The sequence below is a fragment of the Elgaria multicarinata genome, chromosome 12 (assembly GCF_023053635.1).
Source record: "Elgaria multicarinata webbii isolate HBS135686 ecotype San Diego chromosome 12, rElgMul1.1.pri, whole genome shotgun sequence".
Classification (NCBI taxonomy): domain Eukaryota; kingdom Metazoa; phylum Chordata; class Lepidosauria; order Squamata; family Anguidae; genus Elgaria; species Elgaria multicarinata.
In genome coordinates this window covers 24832570-24856382 of record NC_086182.1, presented here as the reverse complement: position 1 = coordinate 24856382, position 23813 = coordinate 24832570, and the positions used below count along the sequence as shown (strand labels likewise).

At 43.9% G+C, this 23813-nt stretch overlaps 1 protein-coding gene across 3 annotated transcripts in view; it reads right to left on the bottom strand.

The window, feature by feature from the left end:
• The window catches only part of FLI1 (Fli-1 proto-oncogene, ETS transcription factor), a 117555-nt gene that overhangs the window by 31508 nt on the left and 62234 nt on the right, over window positions 1–23813 (bottom strand). For all 3 annotated transcript variants that reach the window (XR_010026035.1, XR_010026034.1, XM_063139125.1), the window contains exons 2-3: window positions 13502–13713; window positions 3060–3217 (exon numbers count right to left, since the gene is read on the bottom strand). Coding sequence is in view for 1 of the 3 variants with exons in the window: in XM_063139125.1 (XP_062995195.1) it covers window positions 3060–3217; window positions 13502–13713 (370 nt within the window). In the remaining 2 variants the exon portion in view is untranslated. The remainder of the gene's footprint in view (window positions 1–3059; window positions 3218–13501; window positions 13714–23813) is intronic.

Below are 23813 nucleotides of genomic sequence, written 5' to 3'. Positions count from 1 at the left end.
TCTCTCTCTCTCTCAACCTCTCTCTCTCTCTCTCTCTCTCCCTCTGTGTGTGTGTGTGTGTGTGTGTGTGTGTGTGTGTGTGTGTGTGAGAGAGAGAGAGAGAGAGAGAGAGAGAGAGAGAGGATGGTTGGTGTAAAGTGTCACAACAGCCAGTTCTACACTAAGCAGGATATGACACTTTGAAAATGGTTTGAAAACTGTATAGGGTGTGTGGTGTCCTGGGCCCCAACAGTTGTCACTACTGTTATAAACCATTTTAAAGCAGTAGTGTAGATCTGGTCCAAGCAACAAGGAATCTCTGGATTCACTGCAGATGCAGTCAGTCTTAAGGTAAAATGTATAAGAAAGATAGAATGACTAATAGAACTATTTTTTAAAGCTAAGCTTTTTCTCTCTCTCCTGAAGACCTTCTATCTACAGGCATTCCATACTGTCTCTCCTTATACTCATTTAACAGCACAGCTACTGATGAGGGTGGAAGCCGAAACGTTAAGCTTAAAAAATATTGTTAAATACTCCGTTCTTTCTGTCTCACACACACACACACACACACACACACACAGAGTTTATATATGATTATATATTTAAACTTTAACAAGGTTTCTGTAAAGTGTATTGTGCTTTCCCTGGGAGTGGGGTGGGGGTGATATATCAGGCTAGAATACTATTTTGATAGAGCTGCTTTTCATTGCATGTCTGCAGTTTTATCTACATCCTGTGCGCTATTTTCCTCATGACTCTTATCTAACAACGCAAGGCGACTGTAATTAATTAATAAATAAATAAAGCTGAATATATTATGAGTATATCCTTCATTTTCCCTCTGTGTTGTCCTCATTTCTACCCTCTAAATAATTATTACAATTTATTAACTTCATTTGCAACATGTATTCTTCTTGCCATGTTGAGGGGTAGGAGGACAAAGAGACAGTAATAGTATGAAGTCCCCTATATGGCTATGAGGACTAGAAGCTCCTTTCAAACAACTACAGAGGCTAAGGGGCTGTCTATACATTGAGAAAACAGATCTGCACTGTGTTGGTTAGATGACGCAGTGCAGCTTCACAGCCACCGTGAGGCTTCCCTGTGAAGCTGCGGTTCGAAAATGTCAGGGATTTACCCAGATGTTTCCAACTGGAGCAACGTTAATATGCTGTTTCTGACAACTGATGTCACTCTCAGGCCAATCTGGAGTCCATCCAGGTGTAGTGCCTGGTGGAAGGTGCCCCAGAATTGGTCGCCTTCCACCAGGAAAAGGATGGGAGTGGCTGGGCTCCATTATTATTATTATTATTATTATTATTATTATTATTATTATTAATAATAATTTATGTAGCGCCACCAATGTTCATTATTATTATTATTATTATTATTTATTTATATAGCACCATCTATGTACATGGTGCTGTACAGCGTAAAACAGTAAATAGCAAGACCCTACCGCATGGTGCTGTACAGAATAAAACAAAACAAGACAGCCTGCCATATGGCTTACATTCTAAAAACACAATGGACAGGATGGGAAGGGGAAACGCCAGCTAGAGTGTGGGACCTTAAAACTAAAATATAGTCTGGTATCATCACGCTACGGTTGATAAGCCTTTGAAAAAAGAAACGTTTTCAAGTGAGATTTAAAAACTGAATCAACATCGTGGTGCACAGATGCACTGGAAGAGAATTCCAGGCATAGGGGGCAGCGAGCAAGAACAGGAGAAGACAAGCGAGAGAGGTGGAAACTCGTGGGCAGATAAGAGATATCGTGTAATGGGAGTGAAGGGCACGAGCAGGACACTCTATAGTGGAATATGGGATGAGAATGCCATCCAGAGCCCCCTTGCTCAGTATCAGGATTACCTGATGCCACCCTGGGAGATGGAAAGCGTGGGGTTTCAGGGGGAGGAGGCACCAACATGGTGCCATGTAGACAGCCCCTAAGATCTGTATGAAGTGGACCAACCTCTGCTCCAGGTTCTGCACCATATGACCACAGAAACAAAAAATGGGGATAAACAAAGGATCACTATCTGAGCATCAACTCTGCGCTCTCATTGCACACTGTTGAAGGGTTGTGTCCAGCTCTGTATGCTATATTCATTTATGATGCAAATGAATGATGCAAGCCTGTCTTCCACTGACTTGAAAAAACAGAAGAGCATTTGTTTTTTAGACTAAATATATTCTTGAAAAGAAAATAGATTGCATCCAACATTATGCTAGCGGGCAAAGTAGAAGAGGTTGCACATTTTAGCTGCTAGAGCTGGGGTGGGTAATATGTGGCCTGTGGCTCCTCTGAAATACAGGGGACCCCCCAAAAATGCTCACCCCCTTTTTTGCAAACAAAATTGCTTCCATAGCTGCTACAGAGTGCTAAAATGGTCAAACAAGCCATTTTTTTTAATCATTTGGGTACTCCACAGTAGTTAAGGACACCATTTTTAAATCCCACCTCCATGTTTGCCACCTGCGGGAGGGGTCCATGGGAGGGCTTGGGGGACAAAAATGTCCCCCAGATCTCCTGAAGTTTCCCACCTTGTGCTACAATCTAGTGGTTGCACAAAGTTGAAAAATAAACTGATGCAAAATCAGTGGGTTGATTTGAGATTCAGGCATACTTAGAGTAGACCCAGATCTACACCAAGCAGGATATAACACTTTGAAAATGGTATATGGAGTGTGTCCTGGGCTCCAACAGTTCTCAACACCATTATAAACCATTATAAAGCAGTAGTGTAGATCCTACACATTGCATTTGAGACTGTGTTTAATTTGCAACCTAATTTGGTTGCAAATTAGGTCCGCTAGTATCCATTTATTTCAACAAATTTCTTCCCCATTCTTAAAATGATGTGAGCTGCCTTGAGTGATGGATATGTATGAGAAGAGTGGGGCATAGAAATCCTCAAACAAACACCTTCTCATCTTAACAGGCCCTATAGTGTTCCTTCACCAGTATCTTTCCATTATGAGAGAGTTCACCTTGCATCCATGAGCAGATTTTGCCAAGTCTAAAAACATATCCAAATTCCCTTTGATATGCAGGAAACTGGTGTTCCTCCTACCTGCTGGAACAATGACTCTCCTCTCATTGGTTGTCATGTTGGGGGGTGGAGGGCCGTTCTTCTCATCCATGTAGGTGCCATAATTCAAGGGATTGGATTCTGTCCCAGCACCAACCAGCTTGTTGCATTTGGTAACACTGCAATCCACTGGGGACTCCCTGAAATGCAAAGACAGCTGTTAGATCAGTATTAGATCAATACTGTGACATCATTGACTCTGGCACAACCCCACCCACCCTCAAAAGCTAAATGGTGCATATTCATCAGTGTCTGACACATGAGAATCATGGAAGTTTTGTCCAACTACAGTTTAGTTGAAGAAATTGGTTGGTTTTCCATTTTATTTTCAGTATGAAAACCTGAGTGTTATAATATCCATAGGAAGGAACTGCATGGTTGAAGACTGAGTCCACAGGATCTCATTTCCCCCCTAAAAAAAATACTTTCTATTAAAAAAACCCCCACCCATCTTTAAATATGGCTTGACCTTTTCATATTCTTTTAAAGAAAATTATTTTCTATAGTTGACATTTTCATACTTATTAAATAAAGTAGCTTATTACCACCACCACCACCACATATGAAGCCTGCAAAAAGGAAAAGAAAAGAAAGTTGCAATGCACAATGCTCCTTTTCAGTTTTCCTGCTATTCCCTTTTCCGGGATACTCAATTCTACCCATCCCACCTTCAGACACATGGTTTTCTATTTCCTTCTAGCAAGAGATGCTTACTGTTCTGTGACCCGTGAGCATGGCCAACCCTTGCTGGGGTGCTACTACTACTACTGTTGCATCATCATCATCAAACATCATCATCATCATCATCATCATCATCATCATCACAACAACAACACCACAATATATCCACACCAACATCCAGAAAGCAGTCATGCTTAAAGCATGCTTAATAATAATAATAATAATAATAATAATAATAATAATAATAATAATATTTCTTACACGCCTCTCCAATTGGATCGAGGCGGAGAACAACATCAAGCATGAAATACATAAAATACTGATTAAAAACATATTATACACTGTTAAAAATCAGTAAAAGACAGTGTGACCTGGCAAAGCACATCATGTCCATCTGGGAAAACCAATAACAAATTATAAGGAATGCCAACAAGCACACAACTGCATAACAATTGTATAACAACAACTGGAAATTATTTAGGGAGTATTATATTCTGTCTACACCCCACGGCTATATGGCATGCGGCGATCTGAAAGATTGCATATCCGAAGAAGTCTGAAATGATGAAACAGGAAAGATAACCGGAATCCTGTTATAATAATTAATAACTTAGTACATCAACAATATCCAGTCTGTTGTTATAATTTTTCTGTTAAAGTATCATAAAAAAGTGACTATTTGTTTGATATTTTGTCAACTTCACAAATCTGTATGTTTGAATTGTTCTAATTGATTTTATCATATAGAAGTCATTATTTTGAATCTTCATACTACTACTGTCTGATTTAATTGGTAAAATTGTTATGCAGTTGTATGCCTGTTGGCATTCCTTATAATTTGTTATTATCAACCAAAACTCCGTGAGTTTTGGTTTCATCTAGGAAAACCACCATGAGTGACAAATGAGACAAATAATAATAATAATAATAATAATAATAATAATAATAATAATAATAATTCAAAAAGTCTAACAAACCATAAATAGCATCACTCTTGGTGATAGTAAAAAATCAGAGAGCCCTTGAGTCTTGTTTCAGCTTTGCAGTCCTTCCATACATGCTCTGTAACCCCATCTGTCTTCCCCTATCTCTCTCTCACACACTTTCTCCTCTATATGTAACATTTTTATATGCCACTTCGTTCTGGAAACTGCTCTAGACACCCCTCGGTCATAGAAGACCATTCAAACATACACTGAGCATGAGACCACTGGTCAAACCCTCAAATGCTGACATGCTCACTGTTGTGCTTTCTCCCCAGTGGCCACATGTTGAGTGTGAATGGGCAGGGCCGGTGCCAGACGATTTTGTGCCCTAGGCAAGGCGAGCTTGCACCCCATCCCCCCAAATTGCGAACTTCGATTCAGCTGTTCAAGAAGACTTTCTGAACTATTATATTTTCTTTTTATTATGTTTCCCCCCCTTAAAACAGCTAATTTGTATAAAACAGTGACTCTTAAAGGCAGTACTGCGCCCCTCTGAGGTCTGCGCTCTAGGCGGCTGCCTAGTTGGCCTAATGGTAGCCCCGGCCTTGTGAATGGGAAAGGGCTCTAAGCTTATATACTTACACTGTATTTGCATAGGGCGCTTGAGCACAAATGGGATGCCTGGTTGCACTGAAGAGCTGTTTGCACGTACATTCCTTTCTCAATAATTCTGTACATGCAGCTGTATGCATTAACACTACATATGCATGCAGGCGTTGCCACTGGGTGCATCAGCATTGAGGAAGGATTGTGCCCTCAATGGCTTTGAAAGAATCGAGCCCTTTCGGTGTGAAGGGAAAACTATGACTGTATGTTAGATTCCCATCTGGTGAACAAGCCTGAAGGATTTTCCAATTGAGAACATTAAATTTGTTTGTTAAGGCGTGGAGGCAGAATTACTCTAGCGTAGTTATCATGGCTGGGAGATAAACGTTCCGTTGAGATATTCCGAGGCAGATGGTAATTTTTTCCTCATGTCTTTTTGGGGAGAAACGTTGCTTGGAAATGGAAATTAGATGTATAACTTACACATGTTAGAATTTAAGGTTGTGCTATTTCGCCTACTGTTTTTCCAGGCACAGAACCAAAGTCAGTCTTCAGAGAGGCAAATTGCTGAAGTTTTAATGTCCCCGTGGCAGTCAGAGAAGGGTTTGAGCAACTGCAGAGCAGCTAGGCCTTGCAGAAAACAAGAGAGAGAGAGAGAGAGAGAGAGAGAGAGGGTTGGGGTGGGATCATTTCTCACTAGCGACAGAAATTCCCTGTGTCAGGTGTTAAAAGCTGAAAGTATTTGGAGTACAAAATGTCTGGCATTCTGCAGAGCTTTACCCAGAGATCATCCGAAGCACAATTTGGGTTGCCAGTAGACATAGAAGAAGAAAACAGGCAAGAGAGAAGCATTTGCCACCAAGTTATAAGTTTACATACCTAATGCTGCCTGGGTCTAGACCAGCCCTCCCCAACCTGGCACCCTCCAGATGTGTTGGACTACAACTCCTATCATCCCCAACCACCTACGCTGACACATCTAGAAGGCACCAGGTTGGTGAAGGCTGGTCGAGGTGGTGTCTGGTACCCAAGACAATGTGGTGACCATGTTTTGCCTTGGCTGCCCAGGTGTTACATCTAGGGTGGCCACTTGTTGTGCTTTGCCGAGGACAGTCCTCTATTTGAGGGTGTCCTCCAGAAGCGTGGTCCAGTCCAGGTCTGGTTTAAAGGTAAAGAATCCTAAGAAGGGGCAGGAGGGGCCTTGAACTTGTCCATCAGTTACCATTTGAGCTGAAGAAGCCCACAGCTCACCTGGTCACAGACTCTCCCACTATGGTGAGATGCACTGTATTTCTATTTAAATTATAGTATTCCCCCCCTAAATCCCCATCTACACATAGAAATAAGAACACACAAATGTGTCCCATTTTCTCCTCTTTGTTAGTGATACAAATCCCAAACAACACTCTTGTTACATGGGTATCTTACAATCAACACATAAAGTGTGAAGCGCAAACATGCAAGCCTAAAATCCCATGGGATTTTTTTTAATTTTTTTTTTATTAAACTACTACATAAAATACAAACCAACATAACAGTTTAACATACCATACAAAAAGAAGAAAATAAAATAAAAAAAAGAATTCCAATACATAACAGATTACTTGAATATATAATTGTTAACATATAATACTTTATCCATAACATAATCCAACATACTTCAACACAATCCAACAAGTGCTCCCCCTTCCCTTCGGGATCATTCCTGTTTCCAAAATCTTAACACCTCTTCTGCTGGTGGCTTCCCACTTCCCTTAGAAAACACAAATATTAGGAACTGTTTCCAAATTTCCTCAAAATCATTCGTTTTTGCTATACCTCTTCTCACTTTAATGTTACATGTCAATTTATCATTTATAGCAATATCCCATACTTCTTTATACCATTCTTCAATACAATAATCACCTTGAATCTTCCAGTTCCTAGTTACAATTAACCTTGCTGCAGTCAGCAAATTTGTTATCAATTCCTTAATTTCTTTTTTACATTTTAAATCTTCATATAGTGAGAGTAATGCAACTCTTGGTGTTTCTTCTATCTTCATTCCAACAATTTCTTCCATCTCAGAAAACACCATCTTCCACAACTTTTGCACATATTTGCATTCCCACCACATATGTAAATATGTTCCTTTTCCCCCACAACCTCTCCAACAATTTGCTGAATGCTGCTTGTTTATCTTATTTAATCTAACCGGGGTTAGGTACCACCTCCATATAATTTTATAATAATTCTCTTTTATTCTCACTGACATATTTCTCAACACTCTTTGTCTCCATAGTCCTTCCCAACTCTGCTGTCCTATTTGTACCTTCAAATCTGTTTCCCAAACCATTTTTCCTGAGGTGCCCGTCAACACTTTCTCAAGCAATGTTCTATATATTTCACTCATTAACCCTTTTATCATTGTGCTTTCTCCCTTATCAATTTCTTTTTTTGACAAATCCCATGGGATTTGCCAAAGAGCATCAGTGGGCTGCTACTTCCCAGCATATGGAACTTCTAGAGATGTTGCTGTTTTCAGATGTCTATTTTGGGGGAAAGCAGATGTAGCCATGGCCAGCATGTTTGCTACGTGAAGTATGAAGGAGCTCTTATTTCGGCTAGGAAGGAAGGTGGGTGACCAACGGCACTTCTCAGAATGTTCAAGAACCAAACCATAACAAAGGTGCTCCCACCAAAAAGGTCCTGCCATGTTGGTCGTGCCACAGGGCATGTTCCTCAAAGGCACCACCAAGAAAAGCTTCCTCAGTTGGTCTTAAATCCTGGGCTAGTTTGTACTGGGGCCCTTCAAGTACTTGGGTCCTGAGTATTCCAGTTAATTTGCTAATTAGGATACTCAAGCTAAAAAAAGAACGCAAATCATCTAGCAGGCTGTAGCAGTAGCAGACCAACCATTGGAGCTCGAAGCAGAAGGGAATAAAGGCTGTTTTCTAAAGAGGCAGCTGGGACCTTGTTAAGAGGGTGCATTTGTGGGTGGGTGGGGGCTGATGTACAAAAATAACAAGGAAGAAAGAAATGGGAAAGGGAGAGAATGGGCAATGTGTACTATTGAGAATGCAGTTCTAAGTGCATTATGTATTGAAATATGACACTTCAAGGACCTTGGTTTTGCTAGGCAGCTGATGGGCTCAAGGAACAGGTGACTGAGGTTAGGCTGGAGGGGTGATGCAACCAATCACGGAAAAAGAGCCTAGTGGTTGTATTATTCATGGGACAGAAGCGCGGACTTTCTGCACAACGAGGAACACAGTATTCCAGTTAATTTGCTGATTAGGATGTTCAGGCAAAAAAAAAAGAAAGAAAAAAAGTTATCCAATCTTGAGATAACTGCATTTTCTTTATTAGCTCTTCCTTGCACTTGCAAAATGAGGAGCATTCAAACCAATTCCAGGCTGCCCTTTCCCCCTTGCTAAGATTGCAACAATTTATGCTGTTTTTCAAGGACCCTCTGTCTCCTGGAGACTAAGGGAAGAGAGATCATAATAGCCAAGATTACAATGAGAACAAGGCATTAAAAAGCCCAGGTTCCTTTCACAGCAGCACTTGAGGAACAGGGCTTTTCCCTGGATCACTTTGGCGTCATTAATGAATTAAGTTGGGAAGAAAGGTAAGTATTATGGACACTGATGTGTGTGAGATGGATTGTGCATAAGGAGAGGGAGTGTAGAGGATAGGATGGAGGAGCCAAGATGAATATTCAGAATGCAGCAGTATCCCGTTTATCTGGATGACTGCTTCTAAAACACTAGGATAAATCAGACCTCTGTATATTTGGGAGAACTGTTTATATAGGATCATAAAGTTCCGTCCCCCGCAATGTACTTTCTGTACTGGTTTGCACAGCTACTGCTGCTCTGTTTTCCTGGGCAGAGAAGTCATCACAAGGCATGGGGTCACTCTCAGGTCACAGAGTGCTCTCTGGAAATCATGAACGCCATCCAAATTGACCTGCCCGAAGTACCAGCTATAGCACTTTTACAAAGTGGAATTAAGAAGTCAAGGATGGCATGCACGCATCTGCATGTGTGGGAGCATGCTGGGTTGTAGCAGTCAAACTTATCCAGGGCGCAATGTAGACCACGAACTGAGCATCAGTCTGATTAATCTGTTGTAGAAGAAGTCATTCAGATAAACAGGATACTGCTGCATCCTGATTATTTATATTGGCTCCTCCATCCTATCCTCTATGGTCCCTCTCTTTATCATTGCTCTTCCTCTTAAAAGCACAATACTGCAGTACCTGTAAAGTCCCCGCCATTTCTTTCCCCAAAAAAACTCGTCTACCCTGCATGCCATCTCCTTTCCTCTCTGCTCACCAGTACACTTTCCTCTCCTACAGCATGATTTAGGGTGGCCCTGTGTCCTCTTTACATAGGACAATCCTCTACTTGAAGGGCTACCAGAGAACTATCCTCTATTTTGAAGATGTCCTCTATTTCAAGGGTTATTTGTCCAGTCCAAGTCTGGTTTAAAGATAAAGAACCATTAGAAGGAAGAGCTGAGCCTAGAGCTTGCTCATCAACAGCATCTGGACAGCAGGCTAAGCAAAGCTCAAAGGTCCCAATCTTCCTCACCATGGTGAGACGTGCTGTATTTCTATTTAAATTGTGATGATCATGTCTAGAATTGCATGTATACATTTAAATTAGCATATGCACATTTCATGCACAGAAGTGTCTCTTTTGTGCTCCTTTTTGGCAACTCACAAGTGGTCACTCTACTCCTCCAACAAATTTACATTCATAGTAGTAGGAATGGAGGAGAAACTCATTGTGTTCACACTGTTATGTACACTTCCAAAATTCACACTAACCAAGCCTGTACATGAACCAGAATGCAATCAAACGTCAATATCTACATTTCCCCTAAGATTTGGCCCAAAAGCCTGTTGTTCAACACCATGGCTTTAATCTGGACCCCCAACCCCATGGCTGCATTTAACTTTTTCAAAACCAGCAAGAGATTGATTTCAAAACCTTTTCAAAACCAGGGGTCTGGAAACAAAGCCCTATGTGGAGAGACTGAAAGAACTGGGCACGTTTAGCCTTGAGAAGAGAAGATGAGAGGAGACATGATAGCACTCTTCAAAGACTTGAAAGATTGTCACACAGAGGAGGGCCAGGATCTCTTCTCAGTCATCCCAGACTGCAGGATGCAGAATAATAGGCTCAAATTACAGGAAGCCAGCTTCTGGCTGAATGTCAGGAAAAACTTCCTGACTGTTAGAGCAGTACAACAATGGAACCAATGACCTAGAGAGGTCGTGGGCTCTCCCACACTAGATGCATCCAAGAGGCAGCTGGACAGACATATGTCAGGGATGCTTTAAGGTGGATTCCTGCAGTGGACTTGATGGCCTTATAGGCCCCTTCCAGCTCTACTGTTCTATGTTTCTATGTTTGAATCATTGGTCTCCTCATGTCACATTCAGTTTTCCCCTTAGCAATGGGTAATAAGAAAGAGGGTGAAATTCCTAAAGCAGCTCCAGGGATTACACTGGCTTAAATTCAAGTACTTTGGCATTAATTGGTTGATTCACCACCATGATAATTTACATTCCAGTCTTTCAGATGTTCTGCTTGAAATTTCCATCTTTATGGTCTCAGAACTGGTCCGACACCAACAGGCCAGCTTTAAAATGAATAAATCAGGCATTCTCCCTAGCAAGCTGCCCTACTTGAGGACATATTTCTGAAACAATAACAGTGCTAATCCAGTACAGACATAGGCACTAGAAAATATTTATCTGGTTCTTGCTGGAGGGATAATAATTTTAAACTGGCTTGGCTAGCAAAGCCTTACATATTGTCCCCATTTCTTTCATTGTTGAGATCCCTCTGAACGTGCCAGTTATTCCTCTTTTGTCTGCCTCTAGGCACTGCTTCTGAATTTTCTTATATCAGGGAAAACAAATGAAACTCCATCTGAAACAGTGAACATTATACAGGAGGAAAAATAGCAAGGAGGGGAGGGACCTTAGGCCATAACTACTCTGTCCACTCTCATGAAAAGCATGAAAAAGGTTGATTGTGTCATGCCCTTGCTGGAGGGATCCATTTCGCGGAAGAGCTAGAGCTCCCAGAGACAAACCGCATTGAGGAGCAGCCCATGGAGATGGACCAGGAGGAACCTGAGCCCTTGGAGATGTCTACAGGTCTATCCATATGAGAGGAGAGGAGTTCCACCTCTGATGTGGAGGATGAGTGACCATCCTCCACATCAGAGAGCAGTGACGTCTCAAGAGACATCCCAAAATATGGCCGTTTCCCCCCTTTACCAGTAGTGTGATGGTTATGCAATCATTGACAACTTCAGACTTGACATTTCTTTCTTGGATGTCATGGAAAGCCCCACAGTTTTCCCTACATGCCTGTATATCCATATATATGGGTGCATGTCCAACTTTCTTTTGAACATCTTCAAATTCACTGTGGTCCTCTAAACTTTCCTCTCCGTAATTCCAGACCCTCTATTTCTGATGTTCAGGCTGTGAGTGTTATCATTTATGCAGCTAAAATGGCACCACTCAATACAGAAGAGGGTGGGAGCACCATGCTTGGGGAAACCCCTAGGTTTGCAGAAATAAAAACAAAACAAAAAACTTGAGAACAAACAACTCTAAGGGGTTGGGATCCAAAACAGCCCAATGAGTGGGCAACGAGTGGGGTACCGCAGGGCTCAGTCCTGGGCCCAGTGCTCTTCAACATTTTGATTAATGATTTGGACGAGGAGGTGCAGGGAACGCTTATCAAATTTGCAGATGACACAAAATTGGGTGGGATAGCTAATACCCTGGAAGACAGAAACAAACTTCAAAGTGATCTTGATAGGCTGGAGTGCTGGGCTGAAAACAACAATGAAATTTAATAGGGATAAATGCGAAGTTCTACATTTAGGAAATAGAAACCAAATGCACAGTTACAAGATGGGGGATACTTGGCTCAGCAATACTACAAAGGAGAAGGATCTTGGAATTGTTGTAGATCGCAAGCTGAATATGAGCCAACAGTGCGATATGGCTGCAAGAAAGGCAAATGCTATTTTGGGCTGCATTAATAGAAGTATAGCTTCCAAATCACGTGAGGTACTGGTTCATCTCTATTCGGCCCTGGTTAGGCCTCATCTAGAGTATTGCATCCAATTCTGGGCTCCACAATTCAAGAAGGATGCAGGCAAGCTGGAGCATGTTCAGAGGAGGGCAACCAAGATGATCAGGAGTCTGGAAACAAAGCCCTATGAAGAGAGACTGAAAGAACTGGGCATGTTTAGCCTGGAGAAGAGAAGATTGAGGGGAGACATGATAGCACTCTTCAAATACTTAAAAGGTTGTCACACAGAGGAGGGCCAGGATCTCTTCTCGATCCTCCCAGAGTGCAGGACACGGAATAACGGGCTCAAGTTAAAGGAAGCCAGATTCCAGCTGGACATCAGGAAAAACTTCCTGACTGTTAGAGCAGTACGACAATGGAATCAGTTACCTAGGGAGGTTGTGGGCTCTCCCACACTAGAGGCATTCAAGAGGCAGCTGGACAAGCATCTGTCAGGGATGCTTTAGGGTGGATTCCTGCATTGAGCAGGGGGTTGGACTCGCTGGCCTTGTAGGCCCCTTCCAACTCTGCTATGCTATGATTCTATGAGGACTGAGAATGCTGCCTAAACATTGGGATGGGTGAACAGAAAATCAGGGGTGGGGTGGGGAGAGAGAGAGAGAAGGGATTGGAGTGGAATCCTGAAAAGCAGCACTTCCTGATGCAACATTTTGTTGCAGGTCCCACTTGTTGATTTTGTTGATGTTTTCTAGTCAAGATAGGTCAGATGCTTATGTTTCTAGTGTTGTGTATGATTGAATACATGCCCCAATTGCCAATTTAAAAACAAAATACAGAGGTCTCCTTTAGAGATCATGAAGTTCATTGCCAATGTAGAGTAAGATTATGTACTCTGACAACCAGATAAGGAGCAGAATTATCTCAATGTTCATCTCAGACCCAAATAACTGAACCTCCCCACAAGACTTGCATCAACATATCCTGCAACATAGGAGTGGGCAATTTGTGGTGTTCCAGATGTTTTGGCCCAAAGTCCCATCAGCCCTAGCCATCATAGTCCATGGCAAGGGATCGTGGGAGTTGTAGACAAAAGCATCTGGAGGGCCACACATTCCACACCCTACTGCAACACATTAAACAGGCATTTATGCTTCCTCACCTGGATCCATTCATATGATCATATTCCCTCTTAACGTTGACCCGGACTGGCTGATTGATCCATTCCTGCTGGGGAGGTAAAGGGTTGATTTTGTGCGGTTGGCCATAATCGGGGTTCCCTGAGGCTGTCATGTCTGCTTTGGGGAGGTGAGCAGCAGCTCCGTAGGTGGAATCAAAGAGGGACTGGTCTTCACTCACCACTGAGAGAGCCTCCTAGACATCAAAGAGAACACACATTAAAAACCCGTTTTCATAACTAGACTAGAAACTCTACTGATGTTCCCTCTTTGAGCTGGCAAGCAGGTGCCCAGGCTGGCTCTACCTGAAACTGGCATTTGTCTCAGAGTTGCGGATTGAATCAGCACCTTTTGCACAACAACTAAGCAATTAAGCAAAAGTTGTGGTTTCCTTGTACCCTTAATTTGAGTTTGCTGGAAGAACCTGGAGATGAAGGTTTAGAGAGCAGTAAAGGAAATGGCCTGTACTTATTTTGACAATTTGCTGAATTTGGGATGAATTTGGCAAAGGACATTAAAGTGTCTTGTGTCACCTTGAACATGAACCAATATTATTGTGGCTGAGCTTTAGGCCGCAATAAATCTATTAGATTTGGAACTTCCAAAACTCCAAGTGAGCGCAGGAAGGACTTCTCCCCTGACTCAAAGCCACACACACACAACATCCCTGCAAGGCGGGCAGGGGAGGAGAGAGGGAAGGCAGGCAGGCAGGCAGCAGACATTTCTGGGGGCATAAGGAAGTGAGCCAAGGATAAGCCAGTAATGCATATAAAATGGAATAAATAAATAAATAAAGAAAGGAGGGGTGGAATTAAAAGCAGCAGTGTTGCTGAATAAACAACAAGAAGAACTTTTTAAAAAAGGCTATATCTGTCTTTTACCAGCAATAGGGGGACATGCCCAGGGGAGGGGGAAGCAGCAGCTGCCAATTTGACTGGTGGTCAACCAGTCTTTTAAGAAGCAAGGCTGTCAGTTCAACTCATGAAAGCCATTGCTTCACCACAACAGAAAAGTGGAACTGTCACTTCAACTCATGATAGGCATTGCTCCACTGGGTTACTCTCTTTGGAAGGCTCTAATGGCCCTCCAAGTACAGGAGAGAGTGGGGGCACATCCACGTGGGATGCCCTAGGGGAGCTCATCCCCTTGCATCACATCTTTTCAGTTGTTCCCCAAAGTTAGGGTGGGTAGCAGTGCTGTGTTTCTATCTCTTATTATTGGCTTAGTATATGATTTCACAGATTGTGTTTGTGCATTTGGTGGGGCTACTGTTTTAAAAAATACTGGGAAAAGTCCGTTCAGACTAAGAAAGAGAAGTTCCCAGAATCCCAAGTTACCCGTTTTGCCTATCCCCTCCTCCAACTTTGGGATCATGTGATCATGACCGGGAGTTGACTCTGCCCCTCAGCCCTTCGGAAAAGGTATTTTTCCCGCCGGTTTTAAAAAAAATTCTAGCGCGCGACCCGCACCACGCAGAGAGGTGAGAGTAGTCTCAAAATGACCCCCATCCACGAGTCTCTAAGCACCAGAATTTTCAGAAAGATAGCATCAAAAACAACACAGTTATCCCCCTTTCTTTTCTGCAATGCAATCCTATGGGCGAAATGTTTCAAGATGGCGATAGAAGCGGACTGCGGAAACCGGAGCGCTCCGAAAATGGGCACTTCTCTTCGCCTTGCTTCTAGGGGTCCGCGGTCCGCTTCCACTCTGCCTCTGGGCAAGGCGGAGCAGGCCAATTCGCTCCTGCTTCTGCGCTTCTAATCGGAGCGGAGCACATGCCTACCGTTAACCATTTTGTAGTTAAGCATCATGGTTCAGCGTGTTGTCTGAACCAGGCCTTCATGTTAATCCTTCATGTTCATGAAGGCTCCTTCTGTAGTATAGAGTTACAGTTGGACAATGGTAGTGTTCCCAAGGGCAATGAAGCCACTGCTATCACCCAATGGAACAAGCAGTGGCTGATGGAAGTTCCCTCCACGCCAAACAATTGCTCATCGTGATCTTTGTCAAGTTGGCTAGACTGAACCTAAGACAGAGGCCTTGTGTTTATATCTTGTATTATATTGACCTTGGTAGAGGGCCAGCTGTAGCTTTCCCTGTTTTTTGAGCTACATTTCTGGCATGTGAGAGCAGGCTCTGTCTGTGGCTGAGCACAGCCCATGTTCCCCAGACTGTCGACACAATCCAGCCCCCGCCAGCCTTCCCAAGGCAGCTGTATGCTACAGAAGGCTGGCTTTTATGGCTGCTGCTACTGAAACGATGGCAGAGTGTAGTTAGGGGGAAAACACCTTAAGAGCTAATAGAGGAATGGAAAGAACTCATACAGAAAACAATTTATATTCCTGTGGCCAAAAGCCAGAGTAAGGTTTTTTGTTTTTTGTTTTAACTGCAGGACACCAAAGGACTAGAACTCTGCCAGATCATTAAGACTTTGGGCTCAAAGCATGCTCCTCACCAGTGCTGGCTTTAAGTTTTTGAGGGCTCTTGACCAAGACGTCCTCCATGGGCCCCTTCCCTCAGTGTATGTACCTTCTCACCACTATTGTCCTCAGCTGCTATTGCTCCTCCTCCTCTGTCTCCTCATTGCTCCGGCTTGCTTGCTTGACAGGCAGAGAGCCAGTGAGCACGTAGGAAATGGCATCTCCTGCTCCTCCTTCTACCACACCCATTGTTTGGAGCAGAGTGAGAGGCAAGTGAACAAACAGGTTGCCATGGTGAAGAGGAGGAGCAATTCCAGGAGGTGCCTAACCATACCTGCCTTTGTCACTGGTCCTGGTCCTGACATTAGACATTCTGTTGTCTGAGAAGGCTAGGACTTCGGTGGAGAGTTGGACCACAGGATGGCGGGGTGGGTGCAAGACATGTCAGGAATGTTTCAGGACCTTTCCGGACGATTCAGTTTTCACATTAAAAAAACTTAAGTCTCTAACCCTTTTATTTGAGGTGAAATATGGAAAAGTGTGCATGCAGAATCCTCCCCAATTGCTCTTGAAGTCGTTATGTAATTAAATAATTATGAACATATTAACTCACATATACTTATGTTCGGCCCTCTACTGAAGTGATTCCACAGCCCAACAGCCCACTTCACTGCAAAGCTTCTGGCTTCAGGTGTGGCCACTTATTGTTATATGACTGTGCAGATGTATGTTTTGTGTAGCTTACAAAACAAAAGAGGCGAACCTCCAGGAGTAACCGATCTCCTCTCATGAACCATCCAATTACTCTCAAGAGTTTTGGAGATCCAATTCTAGATGGCATACTATTTATCCTAGCTTCTTGGCTCTTGGCACATTGAGTAATACAGGACTATTGCCAGAGCTGTGTGCCCACTTCCTTTTTCATCTCCTACGAAAGATTAAGATCCTGCACTAAGGTCATCCAAGTTCTATGCCTAGAAATTCTGCAACCTGCATAAATTATTTCTGTTAGTGATGAAAGGAGCAAAGAGGTAGGAAAACCCACCTTTCCCTGGGTGGTTAGGCCTCTTGCAGGCATAACAGTTTCAAGGAGGCGTTGGTGCTTATAAGGGTTAGAAAAGTGCTTTTAAAAAATGAAGCTGAGACTTGCGGGAAGTTAAATTCTACTCCCCATAGCATATTCAGAACTTTTTCTGCATTCTCACACAACTCGGGCACATGCAGGGCACAGCCCTGATTATTGTTAGTAGAGCAGCTATCCCTGGGGAAAACAACACGGCAGCTGTGATAAGTGGCTGACTGGCCAGTTCAGACCTAATGATTAACCATAGTTTAGCATTACATCAAAGGTAGCCATCCAGATATTTTGGCCCACGACTCCCATCAGCCGTAGCCAGCATAGCCAAAAGTGAGGCATGATGGGAGTTGAAGGCCAAAACATCTGGAAGGCCACAAGTCGCCCACCCCTGCATTACAACAATATGCCACAGAGAGCTTTGTGTTCACACACTCCCCCTCCCCTCTCCTCTGATGGCAGGGCATGAGATCAGAAGCTTTCGCTTTCATTTTTTTTTATTAGTGACAACTTAGCATTCTATCCAAACTATGGCTAATTTTTATGGAAATAAACCAGCTTCATAAACCATGATTTGAAGTTGGCTTATTTCTACTAACCACTGTTAGTTAAGATTAACCACAGTTTGACTAGGTTTGGACCACATGGCAAATTACAATTAATATTAAGTGAGGTGAAAGCTTTCCAATTCCTCCTTGTGGCTGTACCAGAAGAGGAGGTGGAGAAAGCAGGGAGCACACAGTCTTGATCCTTGATCCTATAATGCTAAATTATGGTTTAGTGTTATGTCTGAACCATCTGACTATGAACACAGCTATGCTAGCTTCAACATAGTCCAGTGAAATCATGGTATTAAAGTGCAAGGCAGCAAAAATGCTAAAGCTAATTCAGATAAAAGCAATGAATCTCTAGGAATTAAGATCAGGGGCTCTTAACTTGCTTTTCTTTGATCTCTGGCTAAGCAATCATGTCAATGACAGCAGAGTTCTTATCTGTAGTACCCAGAGTCGGGTGGAATGAAGACGTCCCTCGAGAAACAGCAGTGACTTGAGAATGATTCAAGACAATGAGCTGAAGGGTATGACTTGTACATCCTGTTCATATAGACAGGGTTTGTTGTTTCTAGATAACAACCCAGAGTTAACAACTTCTGTACTACCGATAGGGCAAAAGGAACCCCTCTGCAGGAGAATCGGCAGAGACATTGCAAGCCCAAGACTGACCAGTAAGAGGGACAAACTCAAGAAAACAGACCATCAAAATGTATTTGACACATGGTAAAGTGACATCAAAATTTGCACACAGTGAAACATCTGGAAGATAACATACTGTCTGATGATCATCAATTGTTCATCTCGGGGAATATATGTAGAGCTGGAATGGAGAACCCCTGGCCCACAGTTGTCCCCCATCCAACCCACAGAGGTATTGGCTCCCTTGGTGAGTCTTGCCTCCTGAAGTCTACTGGAGATGATGAAACAAACAACAGTGAGATCCCCCTTCCTTAGCACACCACTCATCCATCCAATTGGGAGGGAGAGTGGTGTGCCAAGTACTTTGCCCACTTTTCCACCACCTCAAGTGGGTAGCTTTGCCTGCTCCATGTCTTCCCCCACTGGGGAGGCTGCAGGGCAGGTGACACCGCCATGGCCAAGGCAGCATCTGGAGGAGTGCTCCAGCCACCACCTTGGATGGGGCCCCTTTGCCCACACTTTCCCCCATTGGGGAGGACATGACATCGGTGAAGCAGACATGATGGAAGCTGTGACTGGAGCATTCCTCCAGCTTCACTGCACGTGAGCTTTCTCTAGCAAATCCGGGGTACAGAATCCTGGGCCCTGCCTCTTTTTTTGGGGGGGGGGCTTTGGCCTGTGTGTACTGCTGGACTGCAACCTCTAAGAGCTTCTCTGAAATGGAATCTCCCCGCCCCCGGGGCTGAAAGAGATTCTGTACCCCGGATTTGCACAATGGGAATTAAGCTCTCTCTCAAGCATTATTGCTTGGCTGTATTGTTTTTCAAGAGACATGTCAAAGGCTAGGATTCAGGACTCTCAAGCACCAGGTATGCCAGAGATCTATTGCCCAGTTCCTGGGGCGCCCCTGATCCCATTCTCCGTTTACATGAGCCACGAGTGCTTTCCAACAGGCATAACAAACAGTGGAACTTCTATGCTTCCAAATAATTTCCTGGTCTTCAGACACCATCATTCATTTCCCTTCCCTTCAAGTTTTCTGCCACTCCGGCCCATAAAACAGAGAATCTGGTGCTTTCCAGTTCAACCCTGGCCATGCTGTTTGGGGCTGATGGGACCTGAACTCCAACAACATCTGGAGGGCCAGAGTTTCCCACACCTGCCTTAAAACAATGTCTAAATTCTTGGAATGCTTTAATTACGTTGCAATTTAATATGCAACATCCCCCACCCCCCAGCACAGAATTCTGGCTTCTTTTTCACGTAGCCTGGTTTGTGTTGTCATTGTTGTTTTAACTAGCGCTCCTCTACTTTTACCAGCAGTGTGGAATCTAGGAATAGAACAGCACTATCACTTTAGGGAAAGCTTCACCCAGTACATTGCTGTGTGTCAGCTTTGGGCCTATGGCGCAGCAATATGGATAATTTAAAACAACAACTGAAGACTCAGCTTTAATACCTCCGTGAATCCAGAGCAGACTGTGCAACCAAGCTGAAATTAGCCCACCAACCACATGCGGCAGCCCACCAAGGGGATTGACAAACCTCCTGGTTTTTCTGGGACTGCAAAAGCTGTTCTGGCTTGCCAACCATCTGGCAGGCCACCATGCGCGGCTGATGTGCCAGATTCCTCAGCTTGGTGGGTCACAAGATGTACAGATTTGATCCAGAGTATACATACAGACCTTACTGCATTAAAACACACACACACACACACACTGAACTCAGTTCAGCTCTGCATTTTCCTTCTGTAACAAGGCCATTTTCCTAAAGCTTTTTTAAATCCACCCTTGTAGGTCTCTCCTTGTCCAGATGCTACGTGTATCATTATGGGAATGAAGGAAGGGCTGAAGAGTGAATGCAGCATGGGTAATAATAATAATAATAATAATAATAATAATAATAATAATAATAATAATAATAATAATCTGGGTTCTGTTCCTGGTTTGAAGCTGAGCTGTGTCAGCCAAAAACACTGCAGCTTATTTGGCAGTTAGGCAAAACTTGTCATGCTAATCCCAACAAGAACCATCTGGGTCTGGTGGATAGATCCGAGCTGGCAAATCAGTTCAAGATTTTGAGCCTTGCCTCTTTTACCAAATACGCCCCACTTTCCCCTTAATGTGCGCTTACATCTGGTACGTACATAACAATTTACAGCACCACTCAATTGCCCACAGACCATGCCTGGGGAAACATGTTCTCTCTATAAGCTTACATACATTGATTCGTTTTTCCTCCCTCCCTCTCTTTCTCTCTCTCCGGTTGTTTCCTTCATTTTCTTGGGAAATAATTAGGCATCTCTATTTGTCAGCATTGACCCAAGGCTATAAATACACAGTCGCATATTGCAGACACAGTTGTAAATATTGTTTTAGCAGGTTTTATGGTCTTTTCAGCTGGAGATGCTTGGGGCCGGGGATAAGATGGTTTTCAAGAACTGGCTACTTTGCAAACCCAACCGCTTCCCAAATGAATAAATAAATGAAGCACGTTGCATTGCAAAACTCTGCCATATCCTTTATTTTGTCTCCCTTGCAACTAGAATTTAAAGGATGGAAATTGTAGAAGTAATAGTTCATTTGCATTTTTTAATAGCAACAACGAGGATAAAGTCAGGTTGCTTACCTGTAACTGGAGTTCTTCGAGTGGTCATCTATGCATTCACACATATGGGCTCTGCGCCTGCGCAGGGCTCGCATCGGATACTTCTAAAGCTAAGGGAAACGTTTTTGGGCGGGAATGTAGTCCCTTCCTACTGCGCAAGCGCTAGCCATTCCCGCCCAAACCTCAGTTAAATTATATTGGAGACCGAGATGTGGCCTCCCTACCTGAAAATTTCACTTAATAAAACGACATAGACACTGTAGCGGGGATGGAGGGTGGGTTGTGTGAATGCATAGATGACCACTCGAAGAACTCCAGTTACAGGTAAGCAACCTGACTTTCTTCTTCGTGGTCTCTATGCATCACACATATGGGCGAATCACAAGCTCACATACCTGGAGGAGGGGAAGTGTCTCTTTACCGTAGCACTTCTGACAGTACCGTCCTTCCGAAGGAGCAGTCTGTCCTTGCTCGGGCATCGAGTCTGTAATGCTGGACGAACGTGGATGGGGTCGCCCAAGTCGCTGCCTTACAAATGTCTTGCATGGGGATTCCTCTGCTGAAAGCTACGGACGTAGCCGTTGCCCTTGTAGAATGGGCTTTGACAGGTTTTACAAGCGGCAGTCCTGCTATAGAGTATGCTAGCTCCACTGTTTGTGCTATCCATCGAGACAGCCGCTGCGTTGAGACTGCTTTGCCCTTGTTAGGGTTGCCGTAACAGACAAATAGAGTCTGAGTCTGTCTAAAGTGTTGTGTCCTGTCCTTATAAAAGGAGAGGGCTCTCCTAACGTCCAAAGTATGTAGGGTTGACTCGAGTACTGTACTCGGTGCTGGGAAGAAGGCTGGGAGGACTATTTCCTGTGCTGCATGGAAGTCTGAGAGAACCTTTGGTCGAAAGGTTATATCCGGGCGCAAGACCACTTTGTCTCTGTGGAATACAGTGTAAGGTGGATCTACTCGCAATGCTTGGATTTCACTCGATCGCCTCGCCGAGGTGATTGCTACTAGAAAAGCAACTTTTAGGGACAGGAACATAAGCTGCACTTTAGCTAGCGGTTCAAAAGGCTTTTTTGTCAATGCATGGAGAACCACTGATAGACTCCATGGAGGGACCAGTGGGCGTATTGCCGGCGATATGTTCCTAAGGCCCTTTAGAAACTTTTGAATGAGGGGATGTGAGAAAATGGGTCTCCCGTCCTTATGTTGTAAATGCGCTGATATAGCCGCTAGGTGAATTTTAATAGATGAGTGAGCTAAGCCTTGCTGGTGTAAGCTAAGGAGGTAGTCCAAAATCATTCCAAGTTTTGCCTCACTTGGTTGGAAATTAAGTGATTTAGCATAGTTGAGGAACTTATTCCATTTATATTTGTAATTCCGTCTTGTAGATAGTCTTCTTGCTTCTAGAATGATATGCTTTACTCCAGCACTTAGATCGTCTTGATCATCCTGATGTGAGGTGAAGCCTATTGCACTATCCTCCATGCTGTGAGGTGCAGCCTGTCGATGTCCGGATGGTTCATCTTGCCGTTCTGCTTGGACAGCAGCGTCGGTACGGAGCGGAGACGTTTGAACTGCCCTCTCGACAACCGAAGGAGGTGAGCAAACCAAGGCTGCCGTGGCCACCACGGGGCAATTATTATGCAGTTGGTTCTGTCTGTTTTCGCCTTCGATACCACCTTGGTCATGAGAGGAATTGGTGGGAAGATGTAATATAGTTCCCCGTTCCAGATCCTCGCGAAGGCATCCCCAAGGGATGCGCGTCCCACTCCTGCTCTGCTGCAAAATCTCTTGCAAACAGCATTGTGTTCCGTTGCAAATAGGTCGATAGATGGGTAACCCCACTGTCGGAAAATAGTGCTCCTTACTCCGGGGTTCAGTTGCCATTCGTGGGAGGTCCCAGGAGATCTGCTTAAGGCATCTGCAAGGGTGTTGTGATTGCCTGCTACGTGGATCGCTGTTATCCATATGCTGTGGTGAATGCACCAATGCCATATTTGCAACGCTATGTACAGTAGTGTTCTGGATCTTGTTCCTCCTTGCTTGTTTAAATAATATACCGCAGTGGTGTTGTCGGAGGCTAGTTGGACGTGGTGACCTTGAATCGTTGGGGCAAAAGCTTTTAGTGCCTTCTGGACTGCTGTTAGTTCCAACACATTGATGTGATGAATTGATTGCTGCTTTGTCCATGTGCCCTGTGCTGTAAGTTGGTCGCAGTGTGCCCCCCATCCTGTTAGAGATGCATCTGTCGTCACTAACTTCGATGGTGCGGGGTGTACGAAGGGAACACCTGCCTCGAGATTTCTTATGTTGGACCACCATTTTAGAGAAAGAGCTACCCAGTGTGGTAGCCTTAGAAATGTCCTCCTGGCGTCTTTCCTGAGATCGAAAGACCTGAGGAACCAATTTTGTAGGACTCTCATGTGCAAACGGGCGAGCTGAACCACTGCCGTGGTAGCTGCCATAAGGCCAAGGAGCTTTTGAATGGAGTGTGCTCGTACGGTACCTAGGGTGCTGATCTTTCCTGCGAAATTGGCAAGTGTCTGGGCTCTGTTGTGGGGGAGGAAGGCCTTGGCTTGCATGGAATCTAGGGTTACTCCGATGAATTCTATTCGCTGGCTGGGTTGAAGCTTGGATTTTTGCGGGTTGACGCAGAGACCCAAGACCTGCAGAAGTTGTAGGGCAGTTACGACGGCTTCTTGAAGGTCGGTGCACGAATTCGACACCACCAACCAGTCGTCTATGTAAGGGAAAATGCGAATGCCTTGTTTTCTTAGGTGGGCACAGACCACCGACATACATTTGGTGAATACCCTGGGGGCTGTAGTAAGGCCAAATGGGAGGACCGTAAACTGGAACGGCTGGTCCCCGATCATGAAACGTAAAATTTTTTGGCTGGACTTGGCTATTGACACATGAAAATACGCATCCTTTAGATCGATCACGACGAACCAGTCGTTTCGGTCTAATAGCTGGAGGATGGATGCTATGGTAGTCATCCTGA